Below are 22,283 nucleotides of genomic sequence, written 5' to 3'. Positions count from 1 at the left end.
CGCCGTGCTTGGTGGGAATTTGCTGGTGGGTAATGAGTGGAGAGAGATTACTTTTCAGGCGAGGCTAAACGATTGAAATGGAGTTGAGATTCTTATAGTATGGATATGGTCATTTGTAGTTTAGACTTGTATTCAAGAATTGTAGACTTGTAGCAGCATGGTGTAAAATGTAACAGATGTATAGTTTAGTAGGTGGAGCAGTGTCACATTGATTTGCACACTGCACAGTGAACCTAGCCAACTGAATCAGATTCCCAGCCAGGGCTAACAACATTGGTGAGTGATATCTGAACTGACCCTGAGAGAAGCCACCAGCCCCATCACCATTCTGCAGTGACCAGCATGGTGAAGTATGGTCAAAAAGTCCTCATGCTGACCAACACAGCGTAGGAAAGGCTTCATCCAGCAGTGCATTGACAAAGCGCTATGATTGACCGTTATCACAGCTGAGAGTTTTTTTTATACAAAGATTGTCAGAGAAGTTTGTGGTATGTAATTGTAATAGACATGTGCTTTTTAGATGTTTTTCATACCAAATTTCAGAAGAGGCTTGGAGTATGCGATCTGTGGGGGGACTACTTTCCAAGGATGGTATACAGTAGCTGCACAAGGTGACACAACGTTTAAATAAAAAATGGTGTTGGCGTACACCGACTGTGCGAGACGGTTAAAAGGATAGATATCAGCATGTGAGCTCAGCGGCAGAAAGAGAATGGTTGAAGTCAAGGCCACAGAGGATAAGACCCTGGCATCAAGAGGAGGCGTTCAGCTGCCCTGTTTGGGCCGTCTGGGTAGAGACAAGATGAGAAGCTGGACGATGGCACTGGAGGAGTCATTTAATATGTTAAGGCACCAACAAGGGATTGAAAGTGGAGAGAAAATAGCAGTTGGTTTACATATTAGGTCAAGGTTGAGGTCAAGAGGTCATCTTCCCCAATGCAATGTATGCCGCCATGTCTCGCCATCGCTTCCTTCCTTCTGCTCGATGCCACAGCTGTTGCTGAGTGGACACATGACCTCCAAGGTCTGCCCCTTACAGTATCCCACCATCTGGCCACGGTCTTCCGCTTGGTCACTGACTTCGGGGCACCACTGCCATGTGACGAGAGAGAGAAACGCCTCCCCATTCGTAGACGTCAACCTCTGACGTAACTTTTCGTACGGAGCACCTATTAAGGCTGACGTGACGCGCACGCACACGCGAGGTTTGATGTCCGTCTAAAGTTATGAATGTTTGGTTTTGAGGGAAAAGTGCTTCAAGAGATAAGGGGAGTCATTTTTCTTGGCCGTAAAAATAAAGCAACTCTGGGGACATGTTAGCTAAACATTGGAAACGTGTTAGTGGAACATTCGCTACACGTCGCATAAATACATCGCAGGCTAGTCTCAAGCCCGACATGTGTTTATTTTTCATGGTAATGTGGTTACGTTTCCCAATATAATTCTATTTTGATACGATTGTGATTTTGGTTTTGTTTTGCGAGGGGTGGGTTTGGCAGCCTTGTAAGTCTGTTTTAGCCTCCTGCTTCTTGGGGCCGCTTCTGGGATGAGTAAATGTTCCCGTGCAGACCTCCTCAGCGCTCGGCCCGTGGGGACATCTGCCGTCGTGACGCGCGCAGAGCAATAGAGACAAAGGCTCCGCCGATAATGGGCTGTTTGGTCAGCGTTTGTCAGGTTTCTTTTGCCGGTTTAAATTGGAAATCTCATTTCAATTACTCGTCGCCTTTGGTTTTGTTGCTTTAATTCAAAAATGAGAAACGCTTAAACGTACCCGTTTTTGCCGCTGCACACGAGTTTCTAACGCAACAGAGCTTCTGAACTGCGTTGGCGGCGAAGCACTTCGATTTTCATCTCAAAGAGCATCATTTACTTTGGCTCTTTCATTAGCGGAGGTGGGAAGCTCGGGACAAAAGATACTTTTGAGGATGTTGCATCCGTGAGGTTGGTTCCAGATGAGGCTAAGGCCCTCTGCTAGCAGCACGGCCCCGCGCCGCGCGACACCACACGCGGCTCACCGGCACAAGGCCCTGGTGGAGTGTCCACGTCGCAAGATGGTCGCTTCGCTCGGCGCCGCTTTCCCAGAACCCGCGGTGACCCACCGCCCAAATCCCCACTGAAACGCACCGCCCGGCAGCTGAAACAAGGGTCAAGGGTTACAGGAACAAGAGTGGAAAGAGGGCTCTTGACATCCTCCGGGCAGCTGGGCCACATGAAATGGAGAAAGCGGCACAATGCCCGTGTTTCTACTTAATTTGTGTGGAGAGAAACGTGGCCGGTGGATAATCCCCGCGTGTCTTTTGGTCTGCATTAATTTAAAGAGAGACACTTTTGTGGTACCGGAGAAGAGCGCCTTCTATTTGTTTATTGGCGAGCGGTGCGGGGCTGGAGCCGCGAGGGCTTCGCCGCGCCGGCGTGACCCGCGGCACCTCGGCGAGATGACCACACGAGCGTGAATGCTGCCGAGGAGAGAAAACCAATTAAAGCGCTTGAATTGCCGGCCGCCGACGCCGTGGCCGAGCCGTTTGTTTGCCGGGGACCACCGCCCCCCCCCCCCCCCCCCGCTTGAAGCGAGCGGGGGGGGGGGGGGAGACCCCGAGGACCCTGCTCGGGGTCCCCCGTCCCGTCCCCCCGCTTGAAGCGAGCGAGGGGGGGAGGGGGGGAGGGGGGGACCCCCCCGGCTCTTTGTGCTCCTCTGAGGGCTTCAGAGACAGAGGCCCTGGCAGCAACGCCGTTTTAATTATTGCTGATCAATAAGGGCCTTTCTCCACCGGTGCCAGTTAATAACGGCCCGTACGGCCGGCCTGTGTTTGTGAAAAGTGAGGCGATTGTTGAGCGTGGAAATCCTGGTGCCGTGCGCTCCCCGCATTGATCCGTGATCCTGGGGAGGGCTCCGTGAGGGGGAGAAACGATTTCATGCAAATGAGGCTGTAATTGTTTTGGGTCGTGTTGCTCTGCACCCGTTTTAACCTATTCTCGTCGCATTAAACGGGCCTTTCTCTCTGCCGGCTAATTTAAGTAACCTTCTTTAGATTGCGACATAATAACTGTTTAATACGGAGCGGCATAGACATTGAAAAGGCGTGTGTGCGTGTGAATGTTTGTGTTCCTCTATACGCGTGCACGCGCGTTCATTTACTCTGAAGTTAAAGTTTCAGCTCAAAGCAACCTTCAACGTTTATAGATATGATTGCTTAAAATAGTTCTGAAGTCTGTGTGTTTGTGCGTGTGTTCCTGAGCACATACAAATGCGTATGTGTGAACGTATCTGAATGGAAATGAGAATGGCACTCTGTATGTGACCTCAGAGTGGACCTAGCCTGGTACAATCGCCGTAGTAACATCATCGTCACATACAGGGGATATTTGTCTTTGTATGTGAGAGTGTGAATGAGTTCCAAAAGATACGTGTGCCCGTGTGTGAATGTGTCCGTAAAGATGTCCATGTGTGTGAAAACATGCATGTGAATGTGTGTAACTGTGCGCGTGGGTGTGTGATAATATATGTGTGCATATTTGTGCACATGTGGACGTCTGGATAAATGTGTGTCTGTGTGTGGATGTTTGAATAAAGGTAACCTTGTGGTGATCGCTCTGTGCCTTTAGAATTGCCTAGGACACGATCACCATGTTTGTGAAAGCTTGCGGATGTCAGCTCTTATGACAGAAAATGTGATACTCAGTTCATTGGTATTGATTTTTATTTGTTTGTCTGTTTTGAGCAAATCTAAACAACGTCTACTTTCATGCTAAAAATACACTTCAAACTCAATACAGCACGTTCATAACTCAATACCTCAGCCTGCCGAGCTGCTATTTATTCGATGATATTTTCGAGGTGATTTATCACGTTTAATTACCAATTCCATTTTCCTACGGTTGGGCTATACGTAGAGCTATCACGCTTTCATTTATATCACGTTTACAAGTAAATTTCCTCGTGAATAGATTTGTTGTCGTTGCTTCAGAGACCGCACGCTCAGCGACGGGCCGGTCAAACGCCGTTGACAGTTGTTGATGATGAAGCGGCCTCGCAACCCACGCAACCCACGCAACCCTCGCAACCCTCGCAACCCACGCGACCCACGCGACCCTCGCAACCCACGCAACCCACGCAACCCACGCAACCCTCGCAACCCACGCAACCCACGCAACCCTCGCAACCCACGCAACCCACGCAACCCAAGCAACCCTCGCAACCCTCGCAACCCACGCAACCCTCACAACCCACGCAACCCACGCAACCCTCGCAACCCTCGCAACCCACGCAACCCACGCAACCCTCGCAACCCTCGCAACCCACGCAACCCTCGCAACCCTCGCAACCCACGCAACCCTCGCAACCCACGCAACCCACTCAATCCTCGCAACCCACGCAACTCTCGCAACCCACGCAACCCTCGCCTGCGTCCCCTGGCCGTTGGCGTCGGGGGTATTGGTGCCGTGGATCGGCGTGGGTCTCCGCGTCTCGGAGGCCTCTCGCGCGGTTATACGTGAAGATTGCGACGGTATTGAAAAGTAATGCGGTAATACCCCCCGTTTTTTGAAACCTTGGGAAGCGCTTCTCGGAGGCTGCCGAGATCAAGAATGGAATGAGGAGAGGCGTGTGTGGTAAATGGCCGGCTGATTATCGACTTATCGGTTGTCCACCGCTCGTTAGCGAGAAGTCCCTGGGATTGGTGGCTGCCTGTCGTTCTAAACCGGGATCCTCTCCTTTTTGTTTAGGAAATCACGAAGTTATTTTTGAACGTTACCATAACATAGTCAGCGGGGTGGCACAGTGGTAACAATCGAGCCTCACACCAAGAAGGGCCAGGGTTTGATTCCAACTCGGATGCCTCTCTGTGTGGGGACTGACTGTTCTTCTCTCTGTGTGGAGACTGACTGTTCTTCTCTTTGTGTGGGGACTGACTGTTCTTCTCTCTGTGTGGAGACTGACTGTTCTTCTCTCTGTGTGGAGACTGACTGTCCTTCTCTCTGTGTGGAGACTGACTGTTCTTCTCTCTGTGTGGAGACTGACTGTTCTTCTCTCTGTGTGGAGACTGACTGTTCTTCTCTCTGTGTGGAGACTGACTGTTCTTCTCTCTGTGTGGGGACTGACTGTTCTTCTCTCTGTGTGGAGACTGACTGTTCTTCTCTCTGTGTGGAGACTGACTGTTCTTCTCTCTGTGTGGAGACTGACTGTTCTTCTCTCTGTGTGGAGACTGACTGTTCTTCTCTCTGTGTGGAGACTGACTGTTCTTCTCTCTGTGTGGAGACTGACTGTTCTTCTCTCTGTGTGGGGACTGACTGTTCTTCTCTCTGTGTGGAGACTGACTGTTCTTCTCTCTGTGTGGGGACTGACTGTTCTTCTCTCTGTGTGGAGACTGACTGTTCTCTCTGTGTGGGGACTGACTGTTCTTCTCTCTGTGTGGGGACTGACTGTTCTTCTCTCTGTGTGGAGACTGACTGTTCTTCTCTCTGTGTGGGGACTGACTGTTCTTCTCTCTGTGTGGAGACTGACTGTTCTTCTCTCTGTGTGGAGACTGACTGTTCTTCTCTCTGTGTGGGGACTGACTGTTCTTCTCTCTGTGTGGAGACTGACTGTTCTTCTCTCTGTGTGGAGACTGACTGTTCTTCTCTCTGTGTGGGGACTGACTGTTCTTCTCTCTGTGTGGAGACTGACTGTTCTTCTCTCTGTGTGGGGACTGACTGTTCTTCTCTCTGTGTGGGGACTGACTGTTCTTCTCTCTGTGTGGAGACTGACTGTTCTTCTCTCTGTGTGGAGACTGACTGTTCTTCTCTCTGTGTGGAGACTGACTGTTCTTCTCTCTGTGTGGGGACTGACTGTTCTTCTCTCTGTGTGGGGACTGACTGTTCTTCTCTCTGTGTGGAGACTGACTGTTCTTCTCTCTGTGTGGAGACTGACTGTTCTTCTCTCTGTGTGGAGACTGACTGTTCTTCTCTCTGTGTGGGGACTGACTGTTCTTCTCTCTGTGTGGAGACTGACTGTTCTTCTCTCTGTGTGGAGACTGACTGTTCTTCTCTCTGTGTGGGGACTGACTGTTCTTCTCTCTGTGTGGGGACTGACTGTTCTTCTCTCTGTGTGGGGACTGACTGTTCTTCTCTCTGTGTGGGGACTGACTGTTCTTCTCTCTGTGTGGAGACTGACTGTTCTTCTCTCTGTGTGGGGACTGACTGTTCTTCTCTCTGTGTGGAGACTGACTGTTCTTCTCTCTGTGTGGAGACTGACTGTTCTTCTCTCTGTGTGGAGACTGACTGTTCTTCTCTCTGTGTGGGGACTGACTGTTCTTCTCTCTGTGTGGGTTTCCTCCAGGTTTTCCAGTGTCCTCCAAATAGCTAAAAAACAAACAAATGCAACATCCACATCGCTGGAAAGCTACAGGCAAATTATACGATTTGGATTACACAGAGCAATCAATCGCTCCCTTCCTGCGAAACTAATATTCGCGGAAAATGTATAAATGACTACGAACTTTAACACGAACACTGCGATATAGGAGCAATACACATGGACACATATTCTCAAAATTATAAAATGTTTAGTAACTGCATTACATAAACACATTACACACATTATGCGCGTTACACACTACACACGCACACGTTACGCACACAGATACGTTACACACACGCACGTTACACACTACACAGGTGCATTACACACACACACGTTACACACACACGTCACACACACACGTTACACACACACACACGTTACACACTACACACACGTTACACACACACGTTACACACACACACACGTTACACACACACACACGTTACACACACACGTTACACACACACACACGTTACACACACACGTCACACACACACGTTACACACACACACACGTTACACACACACACACGTTACACACACACACACGTTACACACACACACACGTTACACACACACACACGTTACACACACACACACGTTACACACACACACACGTTACACACACACGTTACACACACACACACGTTACACACACACGTTACACACACACGTTACACACTACACACACGTTACACACACACGTTACACACACACGCACGTTACACACACACACACGTTACACACACACACACGTTACACACACACACACGTTACACACACACACACGTTACACACACACACACGTTACACACACACACACGTTACACACACACACACGTTACACACACACACACGTTACACACACACGTCACACACACACGTTACACACACACTTGTTCCGTTAGGGTCAGGGTCAATAGAGAAGCTGGCACGCATCATTGCCAACGCTGTCCCTAATTTTAGTTTTACCATTGAGTAATAAACTGTTAGGGCTGTCGTAACATTTCAATTTAGTCAATCGAGTTGATCTGATTGATTAACCTGTCAATTAATGTGTACTGTGTGTGTGTATTGTGTGTGTGTACTGTGTGTGTGTATTGTGTGTGTGTACTGTGTGTGTGTGATGTGTGTGTGTACTGTGTGTACTGTGTGTACTGTGTGTACTGTGTGTGTGTGTACTGTGTGTGTGTGTCACTGTGTGTGTGTGGTGTGTGTGTAATATGTACTGTGTGTGTATCACCGTGAGCAACATGAAGGTTGTCTCACATCTTGTATGTATGTTGAACTTCTTTTGCATCATACGTATGTTTTTGCCCAGAGTGTTTTTTCTTTCATTAAATCTCAGTCACATTCCAATTGTGCTGACAAATTAGAATCTCGATTTGTAATTGTGATAGTGCGCAGTGCTCCACTTTGTGTGCGAGAGAAGTTATGCCTTTTACAGAAAGTTTTTTTGCAGCCCCTAAAAATTATTATCTTTAGGTTGCACGGCATTTTAGGTGGTACACCGTTTTAGATGGCACACCGTTTTAGTTGGCACACCATTCCATGTGGCTGGCAAGTTGTGTTAAAGGGATGCATTTCGTGAACTAACATGAAATATGTCAAAACTTTTGCTCGACGTCAGAACCCGATGTAATCACGGGCGGTTTAAACCTGGACTCGAACCGAGGCGTTACACAGTGCCGGGTCACCGCTGAGGCAGCCATTGTGAACATCACTGAGACGGGATGAGAATCAGAATATTTCTTAATACTGCAGGAGGAATCCGCTGAGCTATAAAGCTCTTTTCACAGGTGTCCAGTAGGGGCGGGTAAGAAGGTTACAACAACAAACAGTACAAAAACATGGCAATAGTGCAAATTACAAGAAAGGTGAACAAATCACCCAAACATCCCCATCCTACTTGGCAAGGCCCACTGAGGTCTTGTTTTTCAAAAGCGACCTGGTCACAAAAGACAGCTCAACAAAATGGCCCATCCTTTGGACATTTATAGCAGCGACATAATCTAGAGAATGTTAATGCATTGCGAAGAGGCCGAGCCGGATGGCTCCTGCACGACGTTGTGCTTCATAATAAAGACATACAACCAAATGGAAAACAAGTTCGTGTGTTCCTTAAATGTTGAGCCTTAATGATTCATTGACGGAATTGATTAATTCCTGTCAATGTATCAAGTGGACATAACGGAAACTAATTTCCCATATTCCATGTTTGGATTATCAATAACGTGGCCTGATGTCCCTTGCCAAAATATCTATACCAATGGGCTCTTCCCTGACACAGCTAATAGCTCTTTCTGAGAACAATTTCAGACGTGGCTTTAAATCGACGTTGATGAGCGCAAATTGGAGCAGAAGGAACACGAGGGGTTCCATGGCAGTCAAACTGCCAGGCCGTGGTGCGCACAGCCTGGTAGTGCTCGTCAGGGGCTCTTAGCTTCATGCCCAGGACGCACGCATGGTATGTATCGTACGTAGCCAGCCATGCTCATCGGAGGTGCGGGGGAAGGGACGACATGCCAGCGCACTGACTGCACCAGTGAGGAACCTGTCTACCTATCTAATTTAAACTCCATCTCTATATCCCCACCGCACCACGTGGCCATGTCTATAAATCTAACTCTGTCTCAGCCGGCCTCGCCAGACCAATTTGCCGCATCGCTCTGCGTGCTGCAGTGGAGCTCAGGGCCGTATGTATGCATGTTGAACTTCTTTCGCACCGTACGTAGCCAACTTGAGTTCCTGGATGAGGAGCAACTCTCTCTGCATCCCTCACCTCCTCCCCTTCACCCCCCCCCTCGCCCCCACCCCCCATCCCGTGGCGGCACCACAGGGATGAACAACGAGGAGTACCAGATCGTGATCGGGAACGACACGTCGCGCTACCTTGTGGACGACCTCGACCCGGCCACCAACTACACCTTCTACCTCGTCGCCTACATGCCCGTGGGCGCCAGCCGCATGTCGGAGCACGTGATGGGCACCACGCTGGAGGACGGTGAGCCCCCAATGCCCCGAGCACGGCTGCCCCAGCACCACACGAGTATTGAGCTGGATAACTTGACGCAGTGCTGTGTTACACCCAAGTGAGTTTTAGTTGCACACTCGAGTTTCAAGAGAGCGAGCAGAAGTGGCTCTGGCTTCGCGAGCCCTCGCTGTGTTGCTGCATCCCGTGCACGCGGGTTCGACTCGCTACGCCTCACACTCTGCTCACTACGCCTCACACTCTGCTCACTACCGCCTCATCCCCTTCCCACTCCTTCCTCTTTCCCTCTTCCCTCGCCTCATCCTCTCTTCGCTCGGCCACCTCGCGCCCCCCTCCCCGCTGCCATCCTCCCCATCCCCGCCTCGCCCCCCTTCCCCCCCACACCTCGCCCCCCCCCCCACAGTGCCGCTGCGCGCCCCGGAGCTGAGCCTGAGCAGCCTGAGCCCCCGCGAGGTGCGCGTCTCCTGGGGGGCCATCCCCCCGCGCTACCGCCGCGGCCGCCTCACCGCCTACCGCCTGTGGTACCGGCGCGGGCCGGACGGGGCGCCGCACGCGCTCGACGTGCCGGGCGAGCGGGGCGACTGGCTGCTGCGAGGCCTCGCGCCCGACAGCACCTACCTGCTGCGCGTGGCGGCGGCGACGCGCGCCGGCTGGGGGGAGCCGTCCGTGTGGCTGTCGCACCGCACGCCAAAGCTCACCGCCCGCGACGGTACCGCTCTCCGTTGCTCTCCCCCCGCTCGCTCACCCCTCGCTCTCTCTCTCCCCTCGCTCTCCCCTCGCTTGCTCTCTCTCCCGCTCCGTAGAGCAACAGTTTGGCCGTCTCTCTTCTCCGCGTGCTGTGGCTCCGGCTTTGCCTGACGGCACCAATGATAGTCACCGCTTCGTGTGTCCAAGCGTGTTTCGATTTCTGTTCACGGCGTACCACCATCATCGACGATTAGCTGAACCGGTCCTGGGCCTCCCCTGGTATCTTCGTCTTGTCCTGCTCCAGCAAGAAAAGGCTGGGGCCCCTGTTTATTGGTGACTCGAAGCCAGTGGTGGATGCTCCATAGTTCTGTGGTGGGAGCTGGATGACAATTGTTGTCTTCTCGCATAGTGAGTTTTATTGACCACAATTTGATCTTAGATTGATTATGTTAATTTATTATCATACTGGAAGGGCTTACTGAATCTCAAGACATTGTAAGGAGGGCCTTGCTTTGGATGGTTTAACAAGTTTTCAGAAGAGTAAATGTCTAGGAAGAATCTGGGGGACCTGTAGGAAATAAATATTTGCTGTACTTAAATTTATGATGCAGTTGGCATGTCTTATCCAAACAATGATATAAGCCACCAACCCTGTTTGCAAACCACTGGATTACACGCATACTTCCTGGCCACCATGAGAGTAATCAAAGTCACGGTGATATTGTACCGTAGCAGATGCCACCACCATCATAACCGGCATCATCTACGCAATTAATGCGAGCACCACCATCACCGCCATTGCCACCAGCACCATCACCAAAAGTATCACAATCACCACTGGCACCATCATAGCCGGCACCACCGGCACCATCGTCACCAGCAGCACGATCACTAAAAGAACCACCACCATCCCAATTGCCACCACTACGATCACCGCCACCACCAGCAGCACCTTCGCTGAGCACGCCGGCGCGGGGCGGGGTGGTCACGGCCGTGCTCTCTCTGCGCCGCAGTCCCCGTGTCGCCGGCGCTGCACCTGGAGGCGCTCAACTGCACGGCGGTGCGCGTCACCTGGAAGGCGGCGTCGGGGCGCGGCGCGGTGCGGGGTCACCGGCTGCTGTACCGCGAGCAGGAGGGCCACCTCCAGGTGGGGCCCATCCTGCTGCCCGCCCGCGACCAGGCCTACATCATCAGCGACCTCGGTGAGCGTCCCACTCGCTGCGTCTCGCGAGTCGGCTCCTCCACTCCCCCCCTTCTCTCGCTCGCCACCGTAGCCACGCGCGGCACTACAAACACAGTGGCCTCCGAGTTCAATTCCCAGCCACGGTTAACGTCAGTGGGCAAAGGGATATCTTGACCGGTTCTGGGCCTCCTCTATGTGTCGAAATATATGAGTACCTGGTGTGATGTAAACTTCAGAAATTGGGAGACAAACGTGGCAAGGTGTGGTGCTGTCTACACCACCCCTTCATCGACTGTGCCGGCCTACATAGCTGCTAGCTCACAGTACTTGCCCCAACGGTCTCTATGGCTGTAGGGAAATATTTGTCCTTGTGTGCAAGATTGGGGTCATTTTGGAGAGTGGAGCCGCAGTGGATTACACACTGCACTACGATACTGGTCACCTGGGTTCAATTCTAGGCTATGAACAGCATCAGGGGCAGGTGGTAGCTGAACCTGGCCTGGACTTCCCATGGTTGTCCTCGGCTTTAATTAAGTGTCTGGTCCGGTATGTATATCTCAGCACGAGGAAGACAAAGGCGGTTCAGGCCATACCACCTGCACATATGGCATTCTTGCCTCAATAGGTGTTCACTCGTGACGCTTATTTTTACACTTCATGAGCAGGGGATCTTTGTCTGTCTTTGTTGGGGTGGGGCCAAGTGCAGTAATTGTTAATGAGTTTGTTTTATGTCCCATGTACAACCTTTGTACACGATCAGCCTTTGTAACACACAGGATCAGTCTTCCATTCACAATCTGCTGACTTGCCTATGTCTCCCTCTGTTCCGATAAGGGTCATTTCCTGAAACGTTGCCTTATTGTGCGAATTTTTTTTCCCCCCGTTTACAATTTACAACAAGCAGAGGTTGTCGGTCACAGCGGTGGCGAATCACTTCCAGCGTCTGCTTCATGCTGCGGCAGTGGTAATTTTCTCTCCGCTTGAGTGATTGCTTTCTTGTTATCAGCCTCCCCCGAAAGGATTTTTTGAGAAATTCCTTTCACCGTGTCCACCATTTAAAAGATACCTCTTCTGCCGGCTTGTTTAAATAGAATCTGGAAGATGTTGTTGCCGTAACACGCGCTGGGGCCCACCGTTCCGCTCCCCGAGTGGGGTAAATGCTGTGGGGGACGCAGTCTGGGTGTGGAGAGGCGGTGACAAAGATGGAGGTGGGATTTTCTACAGCGCGGGCTTCTGCGAGTGAGGGGAGAGGGCGTTGGGGAACCGGGGGAGAGAGAGAGAGCGGAGTGCCTGGGGAATTGTAGGGAAGAGGCTGTGGAGAGTCGGGGAGAGAGCTGGCTATTGGAATGGAGGGGAAGCTGCTGTCGGGAGGGCGAGAGGATGTGCAGGCGTGGAAGGTCAGAGTGGGAGTGATGATGGTGGTTCTGTAGCAAAGGTGCTACTGCTTTATATTTTAATCTTCCAGCTCAAAAAAGCCCTGCTTATCTATTTTGGTGGCCAAGATCCAGTGTTAGGCGATCAAGCCTTCTTGTAGTGAGTCGGGTGTTCTAACCACAGTCCCACTCACCCACTTCTAAATAACATGTTTAAAATTAATCAGGGGAATTTACATTGACACCACTTTAATGGCTGCCTCATGTCAGCAGACGCTTTGAGACAAACGTCAGGAAAACTTGCACACTTATATATTATTATATAGATTATTATATATTATTATTATATATATTATTATATATATATTATTAAGGCTGGCTGTGGTTTCGTGGTTTTCACCTCGAGTCCATGAATTGAGCTGTCACTCCGGCCTACCAGTTCTCTCCCCGCTCAGGACAGGTCCCAGTTTAGAGTGAGCACGTGTGGAGCAGTACCCCGTGAGTGAGTGAGTGAGTGGCTCCACACGAGCCAGCGGTGCCTCGTGAGTGAGTGGCTCCACACGAGCCAGCAGTACTCCTATAATTTACCCGTCTATGCGAGAGTCATATAAAGTGTATTTCTATGCTGTTGGATATTTTCCCATGAGCGTGTTCTCTATGAATGCGATTACCCAGAGGGTTGGGAGGGGGAGTGTAGTGGTATTCATGATGTGCGCTATGATTTGCTTTCCATCATGTCACAGATAAGATGTAGACAACATCGTGACAGCACACAATCCTTCCTATTATTCATGAAAATCTGGCCTGGTGGTGCTGCGGTTCGACTCTCAATTGGAAGGTTGCAAGTTCAGTTCCCAGCCTGGGGTATGACTCTGCCTGTTATTCCCCTGAGGTCAGTGATAAATAGAAAGTCAGCGGCGGTTAATCTACTGGCTCCTACCACGGGAATGTGGAATTTCTGCCACGTGCTCAAGGCCACCAATTGACAAGACTTCCTCTCCCTCCTCGCGCATTTGGATAGGGAGAGATACTTTGACTCTATCATGGGTTGGGTTATGAAATACAACAGACCTGCATAACAGCAATAGTGGATATCGTTATTGTTGTTATTGTTGTTATTGTTGTTAGAGAGCGTACCCCCTCCCTGTACGAGTTGTTCACTAACTCGGTGCTCCTATCAGGCTAAAGAGTTATTTTTATTGCCACTACTGTGTCTAAGAGATTCTAAGTTTCCCAAGCATGCCGTTGCATCACTGGCAAGTGACTAACTGCTTACTATATTTGATAAATATTTTTCTAGTTTTGCGTGAACAAATTATTCTTACCAGGGCATTGTGAACGCATTCGTGTATATGCTTAATGCGCTGCTGCTGTTGAGAAACCTCTGAGATTTCTATTTGATGAAAATTGCATTTTTATGATATCCATCATTTTTTTGTAGATTGTACATGTAACAAAAAATCGATATGTAATACGGTTTATTAGCCGTCATGATAAAACAGGAATGATAATTAAATTAACTTTCAGCCATTTTCCAATCCACTGCTGGATAGGGTTGCCATCTCAGTGTCAGCCCCTGGGGGTTGATTGAGCTTCCTTCCCTCCTTCACCGCGGTGGCCACTGCAGGTTGCTGTGTAGGCGACGCCTGGGAACAGATTGCAGTCGCCACTGATGTTAGGCGTGGCTTGGAATACAGCTCCAGGTGGCTGGGCTCATAGTTGCTAACCACTGCACCGCCACTCCACGATAACAAGGGGAAACATCAACACGAATGTTCCCCGTCATTAATGTCAGCAGAGATAGTATCCACAGCTGTAGAGTATCTTGCCAATCACAATTGAGACAAGATCCTCCAGAGTTCTTTACATTGGTTAAATGCAGAATGTAATGGCGCAACTCCATCCGACTTCAATTTGCTCTGTGTTGACCGAAGACACCGCCACAAAGAGAATCTGCTGCTGCTGCTGAGTATAAATCCCATTTGGCCACAAGCGTAGCCTTGGGTGCACGTTACCGTCAACTGGAGATGCAACGGTGCTTTGATTCATCGATGAGTATTGATTCTTAAGCTCGTGATACAAGCACTGAATCACGTGCGTGACAATCCACTGCGCGTCGATTCGCGTGCATTGTTCACAATGTGTTCGCACGATGTGTGCAGCCACAAGAGATGCTACCATCCGCCAAATCGTGCAAAAATAGTCTATTCTTGAAACAAATCGTAACCCTGATCGCAACAATTCACTGAACATCGCACCGTAGGCAGGAGGAGTGGCTTTGTGCTTTGTTGGTTACTGGTAGCATATTGCAGAGGCATTTCTCCTGTGAATAATCATCCGTAACATTTTCCCTACGGTGATTCCTGCTGTCTGCAATGCCACACAGATATCAGGCACGCTTGCAATGACTCTTGCTCATGATGTTTGCTTGACAATGAGTGACATGTCAGCATGGACGTGAGCAATTCTACTGCGTATGGTTTTTGTAAAATCATTACAGAGCATTGAAATATCATTCTCTGCCTTTGCACTGTAGTCAATCATTGGCCAGTGCTTGTGAAAACAACGTTCTGCTGATTCACCAGTGCCGTCTAAACGCAGAGTCATGCGTTGGCGCCATCGCTTCACTCCACAGACCTTTTAATTAAAGGACTCATTACCTCCTCAAACTCGCTTGGAAGGCCCCCGACATCTCCCTCACCGCCACCAGCAGCGGCAAGATTTACTGATCTGCCCCAATGTCCTCGTCTCCTTCCCACCCATCCAACGGGAACGCTGTTAAAGTTTAACTGAGCTTGGGTTCTCCCATTCACAGCGAGCCTCTTGCTTTATGTTGGCTGCCTGACCTTAGGTAATGCATCAATGGTGCTAACTATGGAACAATCGTGGGGTTTAAAAAAAAATTAAGATCCAGTTTAGGTCACTTCAGTTCGAAGGGTGTAATTCATTTAATCCTTGGCTTAAATGCTCAAATTTATTCGTTAAATATTGTTCATTGAATAATACGAATGGAAAGTAAATGCCAGTTCGTGTTCCGCAAATATATTTTCAAGAAAAAAATACTGACAAAAGTAACAGCCGTGCTGCAGTGTGTGTGTGCGTGTTAAGTAAAGAATGCAGTGAGTAACCCCCTGAGTATGCGGCTGACAGAGCTGTGGTTCTCTCCACTGCGCGCCTCACTCGGCACGCAAACCGCCCGCTCCCTCCAAGCCCTCGCTGACTTCGTCAAAGCCTGCTCTTTCGTTTTAATTAGACATGAATACATAAAAAGAAGGTTATTGGTTCTTGTTGTGACAGAACGAAAACGAGCGGTGCTGTCCCCTTGCCGTCACTCTAACAGCCACAAGCAGGTCCCTCCGTGTCTCCCTTGCCGCCTCTGCCGCCACCGCCACTCCGCTGTCGCTTGGCTGGAGCAGTGGAAGGGGCGGGCGGGCGGGGGGGGGGGTCCGTGCAGGTTGAGGTGAACGTGAGCTCAGCCGGCAAGGCCAGGCCCGCTGCAATGTATGGAGTACGAGGTGTCTTGTTGTTTACGTTTGTGGAAGAGACCTTGGTTTTCACGGCGGGCCATGGATCAGTCAGAACGTTTTCTTTACCTTGAGCTGCTCGCTCGCTCGCTCGCGTTGCCTTAGCCCAGTGGCCTTAAGCTCTGGAGGCTTGGTTGTAAATAAAAGTGAGCACAACAAGCGCACGTTCTGTTTGGGATTTCAAGTTGGCCCCTTATCTCTTCTTTGCTGCACGCGATGCCCAACGCACTTTTGAAAGCAAGTTTGCAAAGTTGGTTACGGCAGCACGATATTACCATTTGCGAAGGTCACCGCTTGCTGCGTGTGTACTCCTGAGCAATATAGAATAATCGCAGTCACTCTTAAGAAATAACTTTGACGTTTGCAGTGTTATCCGTGAGGTATGTCGTGCTTTGATTTCCATTTTCTAAACCATGCGGATTGGCCCTCGAGTTGCCAACCGTCCGGTTTGTGACCGGACTGTCCAGTTTCTGACCTTGCTGTGGCAACGTTCGTTCCACGTCTTTGACCAGACGTTACACTTGCCTGTGCAGAGGTGGAGGGGGGCACGGCAACACGGCACGTAGGGGTCTTAATGAACCGGTTTCAACTGGACCAGAGGTTGCCTGCTCAAACAACGTCGTGTCGTTAATATTTTGGGCCACAATGCCTCTACGGGCTGACGACTGAAAACGTGTCAATAAGTGTATGTGGACGGATGGACGGCGCATGTGAGTTCTATGCAAATCATGTTTGGATGATTTGTCAAGCATGCCGCCGCTGTGTCTCCATTTTTTGGAAACTGGAATGTGGCAAATTCATCCGTTCAGTGAATAAATTCGACATTTACCATCAAATTTGACAGAGGCGTTTAATTTGCTTTTAAAACTCTCACGATAATACACACACTGTGTGTGTCTTCTAAGTGAGAGAGAGAGGAGAGAGCAAGTGAGGGGTTATGAATAATTGCTGTCATATGCTGAAGTCTCAATCGCAAGGCCCTGCATGTGAATGCCTCCTTCAAAGCCGTGCTGGGCTCACAGCGGGAGACGTGATGAGGCCGCCCACCCGCCCGTGCGGAGTGCGAGGCGCGCCGCGGCGCTCCTTCTAAAGGGCCCATCTCTCCCTGCCGTCCGCTCACCGGGGGCCCCCCAAACGGCCCCCGCCCACCCCACCGTTTCGCTTTTGTCGGCTTTGTGTGCTCTCCGCCACGAGCGGCCTTCCCTCCCGGGGGCAGCGCTCGCAGCCCCGCCGCACAATTGCCTTGATTCCGCCGGAGTGACAGGTGAGCGCTGTTTAGCAAATGTTTTTGGTGCCTTTGCTGGCAACAATTGTGGGTATTTTTTCCTTGGCTATATAAGCTTGGTTTTCCCTTCCTTTTCCACAGATTTGCGAGACTGAGATTAATTTTGTCGTGAATGCCTCTGTTTAACGACAGCGGCCGCTTGCGAGCGGTGACCATTACCGGCGTCCTTACGGCTGCGCGTGCGTCTGTTTCACGTGGGTGGCTGTGGGCGCGTGCGGGAGGCGAGAGGCCCTTTGTGTGTCGACTCACCCCTGCCATGTGGCCACTGGTCCACAATCACCCCGTGGATTTTCCGATGTGCAGTGGTTCGGCAGTTATTGACAATTTGCATTGAACACGTTTTTACAAAGTTGTTTACAAGCGAGGACTTCAGTGGCCTGTCCTTGTAATCGTTTATTTTAACGATCCTTGCGGGCTCCTGCATTGCTTCGCCTGGGAGGGGGTTCCTCGTGACTCGTGCTCACGAAGGCGCTTCACAGATTCGCAGCGCAGATCATCTGAAGCGAACACGATGTTGGGCTTATTTCAATATTGATTGGACATACTCCTCATACATTGTAGTCGTAGTAGCGGAAGTGTGAATGGTGTTAATGTTTGTAACGGTCAAGTGGAAAACAACGTCAAAACTGCTCCCCCGCTCAAATATTGATTCCTGATGCCATCGCATTTTATTACTGAGAGAGAAACTAAGCGTTACTTAAATGATCGGATTATTTACATTCGGTGTAAAATACTGGAAACGCGGTATGTTTTGAGCGGAAAGGGAAAAGTTTGGAAATACCCAAAGAGCAAAAATAATCAGTTGGTATGGATAGCGGTGGTGTGTGAATGCCTGAAGCATGGACGACGCTCTCAGGGATAGAACGAGAAATATCTCTCTCGTCATCTCACGAGGTAAGATCCCATTGAGATTAACATCTCTCTCAAAGTAGACCCGGGGGGGATGTAAGACAATACAAGGGCAAAAAGAACAAATGTAAACAGCAATGAAATCAAAATTATACATGTTGAAATATGTTTAGAGCAGCTATAAACACAAATACATTTAACAGAAACATTATTTACAGCGCTTTGTCAATCCACTGCTGGATGAAGGCTTCCCCACGTTGTTCATTCACGGAGCTTGCAACAAATATAGACAGGAAAATACGCGAACATTTTGTCTCGCAGCCGGCTTTCTCTCTCACCTGAAGACGGTCGCTTGCGTTGCGATCGAAACGTCGTGATCTATTATTTTGTCTACCTACGTGACTTTACCGAAAGGACCAAAGAGTATGGATTCCTGCAGTCACGAAAGCTTCAAATCAAGATCTTACAACTCCACGTAAAAAACATTCACATATACGTTTATCAATGACTCAATCTAACGAGCCGAAATTGTATTTCACAGGCAGATTGCAATTGTGGAGTTTACATTTGTATATCGCAAAAAAAAACATTGTTGCATACGCAGCTTAATAAATGACTTCTCCCATTACAATATCGGCCATGCACCTCTAAGTCTGGTTTCAAGTCCAGGAAAATCCAAGAAAGTGTCAAAGTGTGGCTCTAAAGCAGTCAGAGTTGGTTGGAACTCACAAATCCTTAAACGTTGCTGCTGGTGGGTTCCATGGGTAGTGTGATCCAATCGGAATCACGTGGGTAGTGTGATCCAATCGGAATCACGTGGGTAGTGTGATCCAATCGGAATCACGTGAGAGTGCGAGAGTTCAAATCCCGAACGGGGGAGGTCATCTCAGCCCCATCATCCCCTTGCGGTCAATAAAACGATCACCGCTCTGTCGGAAGTGGTTTGTCCCTCTTGCAAAATGTGAAATTTCCACCGCTGACTCAGTGCGGCCTCACGCTCATTTACGTTGCAACCTTTGGATTTTAAATGGAATAAAGCAGCTTCGTATTCCGTCAACTTCGCAAAATCCCTCTGGGGGCCTACGCGGTTGGCTCGCGAGGACAAATGGCTCATGAACAGTGGTAATTATAATCATCGTTCTTGTAATGTAGCTAACGGATTGTGTTCTACGCCGGCTGCGCGTGGACAGAAGCGGGGATAGTGCTCTACCGTTAGAGAGCGGTAACGATCGCTATCGCAAGGGTGCTGCTGTCGTATATGAGCACACAGCATTAAACTCTATTGGATTGTGTCAGCCTGGGAACTCTAATCGCTCGCTGGGCCCTGCTGATTGATAGGCCGGGGTTTGCCCGCAGCATAATCAGTCACCTGGAGGCTGCTCTGTGAAGGGAAATCATTTATTTATTAAAATACGTCACGATTCTTTTAGTCCCTCGGCCCGGCACACGGTCACATCCGATTTTAGTCTCAAGCTTTAGGAGGGCGCAGTGGATTTGAAAAAATAACTCCACCTCCTGCTCAAGTGTGACATATTTCTCTCGTCTTGATTTTATCTTATAAATCCACATTTGCATCACTGCTTCTGGCCACAGCGAGTGTATAACATTTTATAGAAATCTGTTAAATCGATGGTGCCGTCTCAATGTCGACACTATAGATCTGCACAAGATCATTTGAAAAGGCTTCACGCGCCAAACGAGTCACTTGTAATGATTTTTTTTAAAGGCGCCGTTTGAAAATGCGCCCTTTCAAAAGCGGCCGATGATGAAAATTTAAGTTCGTACTTTTGACTCGAGGCGCCACGGCGTTAAGATGATCGGCTTGGCGCCTTCAAAACAAACCCGCGGCGCTTGTGTGCACCCCGTGGCTTGAATGAGCACCCCGCGCTACCTGCGTGGCTTCCCGCGGGGTCAAAGGGCAGCCCGCCGTGCCGCGTGATTAATACGCCGCATTTATCTGCAGGCGCAGCGCCACGGCCGGCCCCGACGCGCCGTCTCCGCGCCAGCGTCTCTCATTATGACGCCACAACAATGCACGCCGCTGATGCAGAGCAGTTAATGGACTGATAAAGTAAAGTAATTTTTTTCCCGCGAGGTGCTTTATTCGAGACAGGTCAATGCATTCGCGTGTCGCCCAGTGATGAATGTACGATTGAAACGTCTGATTCGCACCACATGCGCGGGCGTGCGGGGTTGGGCAAGTGTATTCATAAACGCGCGCGCTTTTATTAAAAGTCAAGAGTTTCCGCTCTCGAGCGAGCGTAGGGCAGTGCTCATCTCCATTTCCTGCCCCGAGGCATCGGTGGAAATTCCTGCGGCAGTAGCCATAATCTTCTTAGGACTTCCCACAAAATGATGCTGGCGTTGTCCACCGCGATGGGATGCATACATGCTGAGCAGCGAGAGACACTCGTGGCGAGAGTGCAAACTGCAATGCACCGCCAGGATGAGCAAGCAGGCTTGAGGGGAGGGACAAGTGACGATGAGAGTTGGTGGCCCCTGGGCGACGCTCGTGATGGAGAAGGCGGCTGGGAGGGCGAGGATGCTCACAGTGCTCGAGGGGAAGAGCACGAAGGGAACCGGGATGAGATCTGGGATGAGATCTGGGTCCGCATGGGAATGGGATCGATTGCAGCAGCACGGGCTCAAAGGGCTCTGGTGTGGGATGGCCTTCATCTGTGCGGGGTTCAGAAGCGTGATGTACATGGAGTATGTAAATGTCATAATGCATACACGCATGTACACTCACACTTGTACGTATGCTGGCATGTATACACGCAAACACACGTGTGTGCGTGTACTCATGCATGCCTACACATGCACATATACAAGACGCGGTCAGACCATTTTTGAGATTAATATCAATAATATAAAACACATTTCCTGTGATTATGAAATACTCGTAACTTGCACTTACTTGGTTATAGAAAGTAAAAACTGATTTCTCGTTCAGGTGAGTGTTGAGACGGAGCTCATCTCTTATTTCGTTCAGGAGCCCGTGGTGGAAATTCCACATTCTTATGGCAGGGGTGGATCTATCCATAGGACAATCACTGCTGATTTCCCCACCAAGTGACCCAGGAAGGCTGATGGGCTGAGTCAACCCACAACCAGAATTTGAACTTTTGCCACATTCCGATTGTGGGCTGTTCGCTCTGCCATGAGCAACCTGGCTGGGTGTTGTGTGGTGGCAGGTCTCACGACACACTCATATTTACACGCTCTAACGCAAAACACCGACCGTATATTACGGATCATGAGTATGTGGAGGTGCTTATCCTATGTTTGCAGCCTCTGGCTAGTTACCGGAAATTCTACATTCCTGTGGCAGGGACAAGTAGATCTCATTCACATCTCCTGTTTTCACCCTTATCGTTTCTGCATGTCGACATTCACATCAATGGCGAGGTGCGCGGCTCGTGGGCGTTTGGGTGAATGTGACGGCTGGGCCGAGAGCAGGCGATGTGGGGGGGGGGCACAGGGCCCCCCTCCCCGCCCCCCCTCGTCACGTGAACCCACACCCCGAGCGTCGCCGTGGCTACGGCGTATTGAGATATCGAGCGCCGGGCACCGCCGAGCCTGGGGAATTCATTAGCATTCATCAATTAGCAGTCGGAGCGCTCACGCCGATTCCTGCCGGCGCAATTGACACGTGGCCGTTACAGGAGCGGCGGTGGCGCGGGCGCCGATAAACACGCGCGACCGTCCGTACGTCCGTACGTCGCTGCGCATCAATTTGGACTAAAGTGGCCCGGGTAGCCGCGGGGGATATATCTTCATTTGAGAAAAAAACGTCGCAGTTGTGCCGGAGTCGGGCGGGCAGCGCGCACGGCCTCGGACGCCGCGTAACCGCGGGCCGCTCTCGCGCCGTCGGCTCAACGCTCGACGTGATTGTCCGAGGAAAGTGCCGTTGTTAGCAGAGCGCCGGGCGCTCTCGTTGGGCTGGCTTGACGCCCGGAGCGCGAGCTTTGAACGCGGCAGCGCGGCACACGCGCAATAGTCGGCGGCTTTCGATTAATATGGACGCTCGCCAAAGAGGCGTGGCGGTGCGCGC

The 22,283-nt window shown here is 50.4% G+C and overlaps 1 protein-coding gene across 1 annotated transcript in view; it reads left to right on the top strand.

Moving 5' to 3' along the window:
- Nucleotides 1-22,283, top strand: part of LOC144722156 (protogenin-like) — a 72,782-nt gene that overhangs the window by 27,074 nt on the left and 23,425 nt on the right. The window contains exons 8-10 of the mRNA XM_078600330.1: nucleotides 9,176-9,340; nucleotides 9,732-10,037; nucleotides 11,029-11,217. Coding sequence (XP_078456456.1) covers nucleotides 9,176-9,340; nucleotides 9,732-10,037; nucleotides 11,029-11,217 — 660 coding nt within the window. The remainder of the gene's footprint in view (nucleotides 1-9,175; nucleotides 9,341-9,731; nucleotides 10,038-11,028; nucleotides 11,218-22,283) is intronic.

This window comes from Lampetra planeri, chromosome 13 (genome assembly GCF_965212315.1).
Source record: "Lampetra planeri chromosome 13, kcLamPlan1.2.h2, whole genome shotgun sequence".
NCBI classification, from domain to species: domain Eukaryota; kingdom Metazoa; phylum Chordata; class Hyperoartia; order Petromyzontiformes; family Petromyzontidae; genus Lampetra; species Lampetra planeri.
The sequence above is the reverse complement of the archived record's forward strand: the minus strand, read 5'-3'. Positions and strand labels throughout refer to the sequence as shown.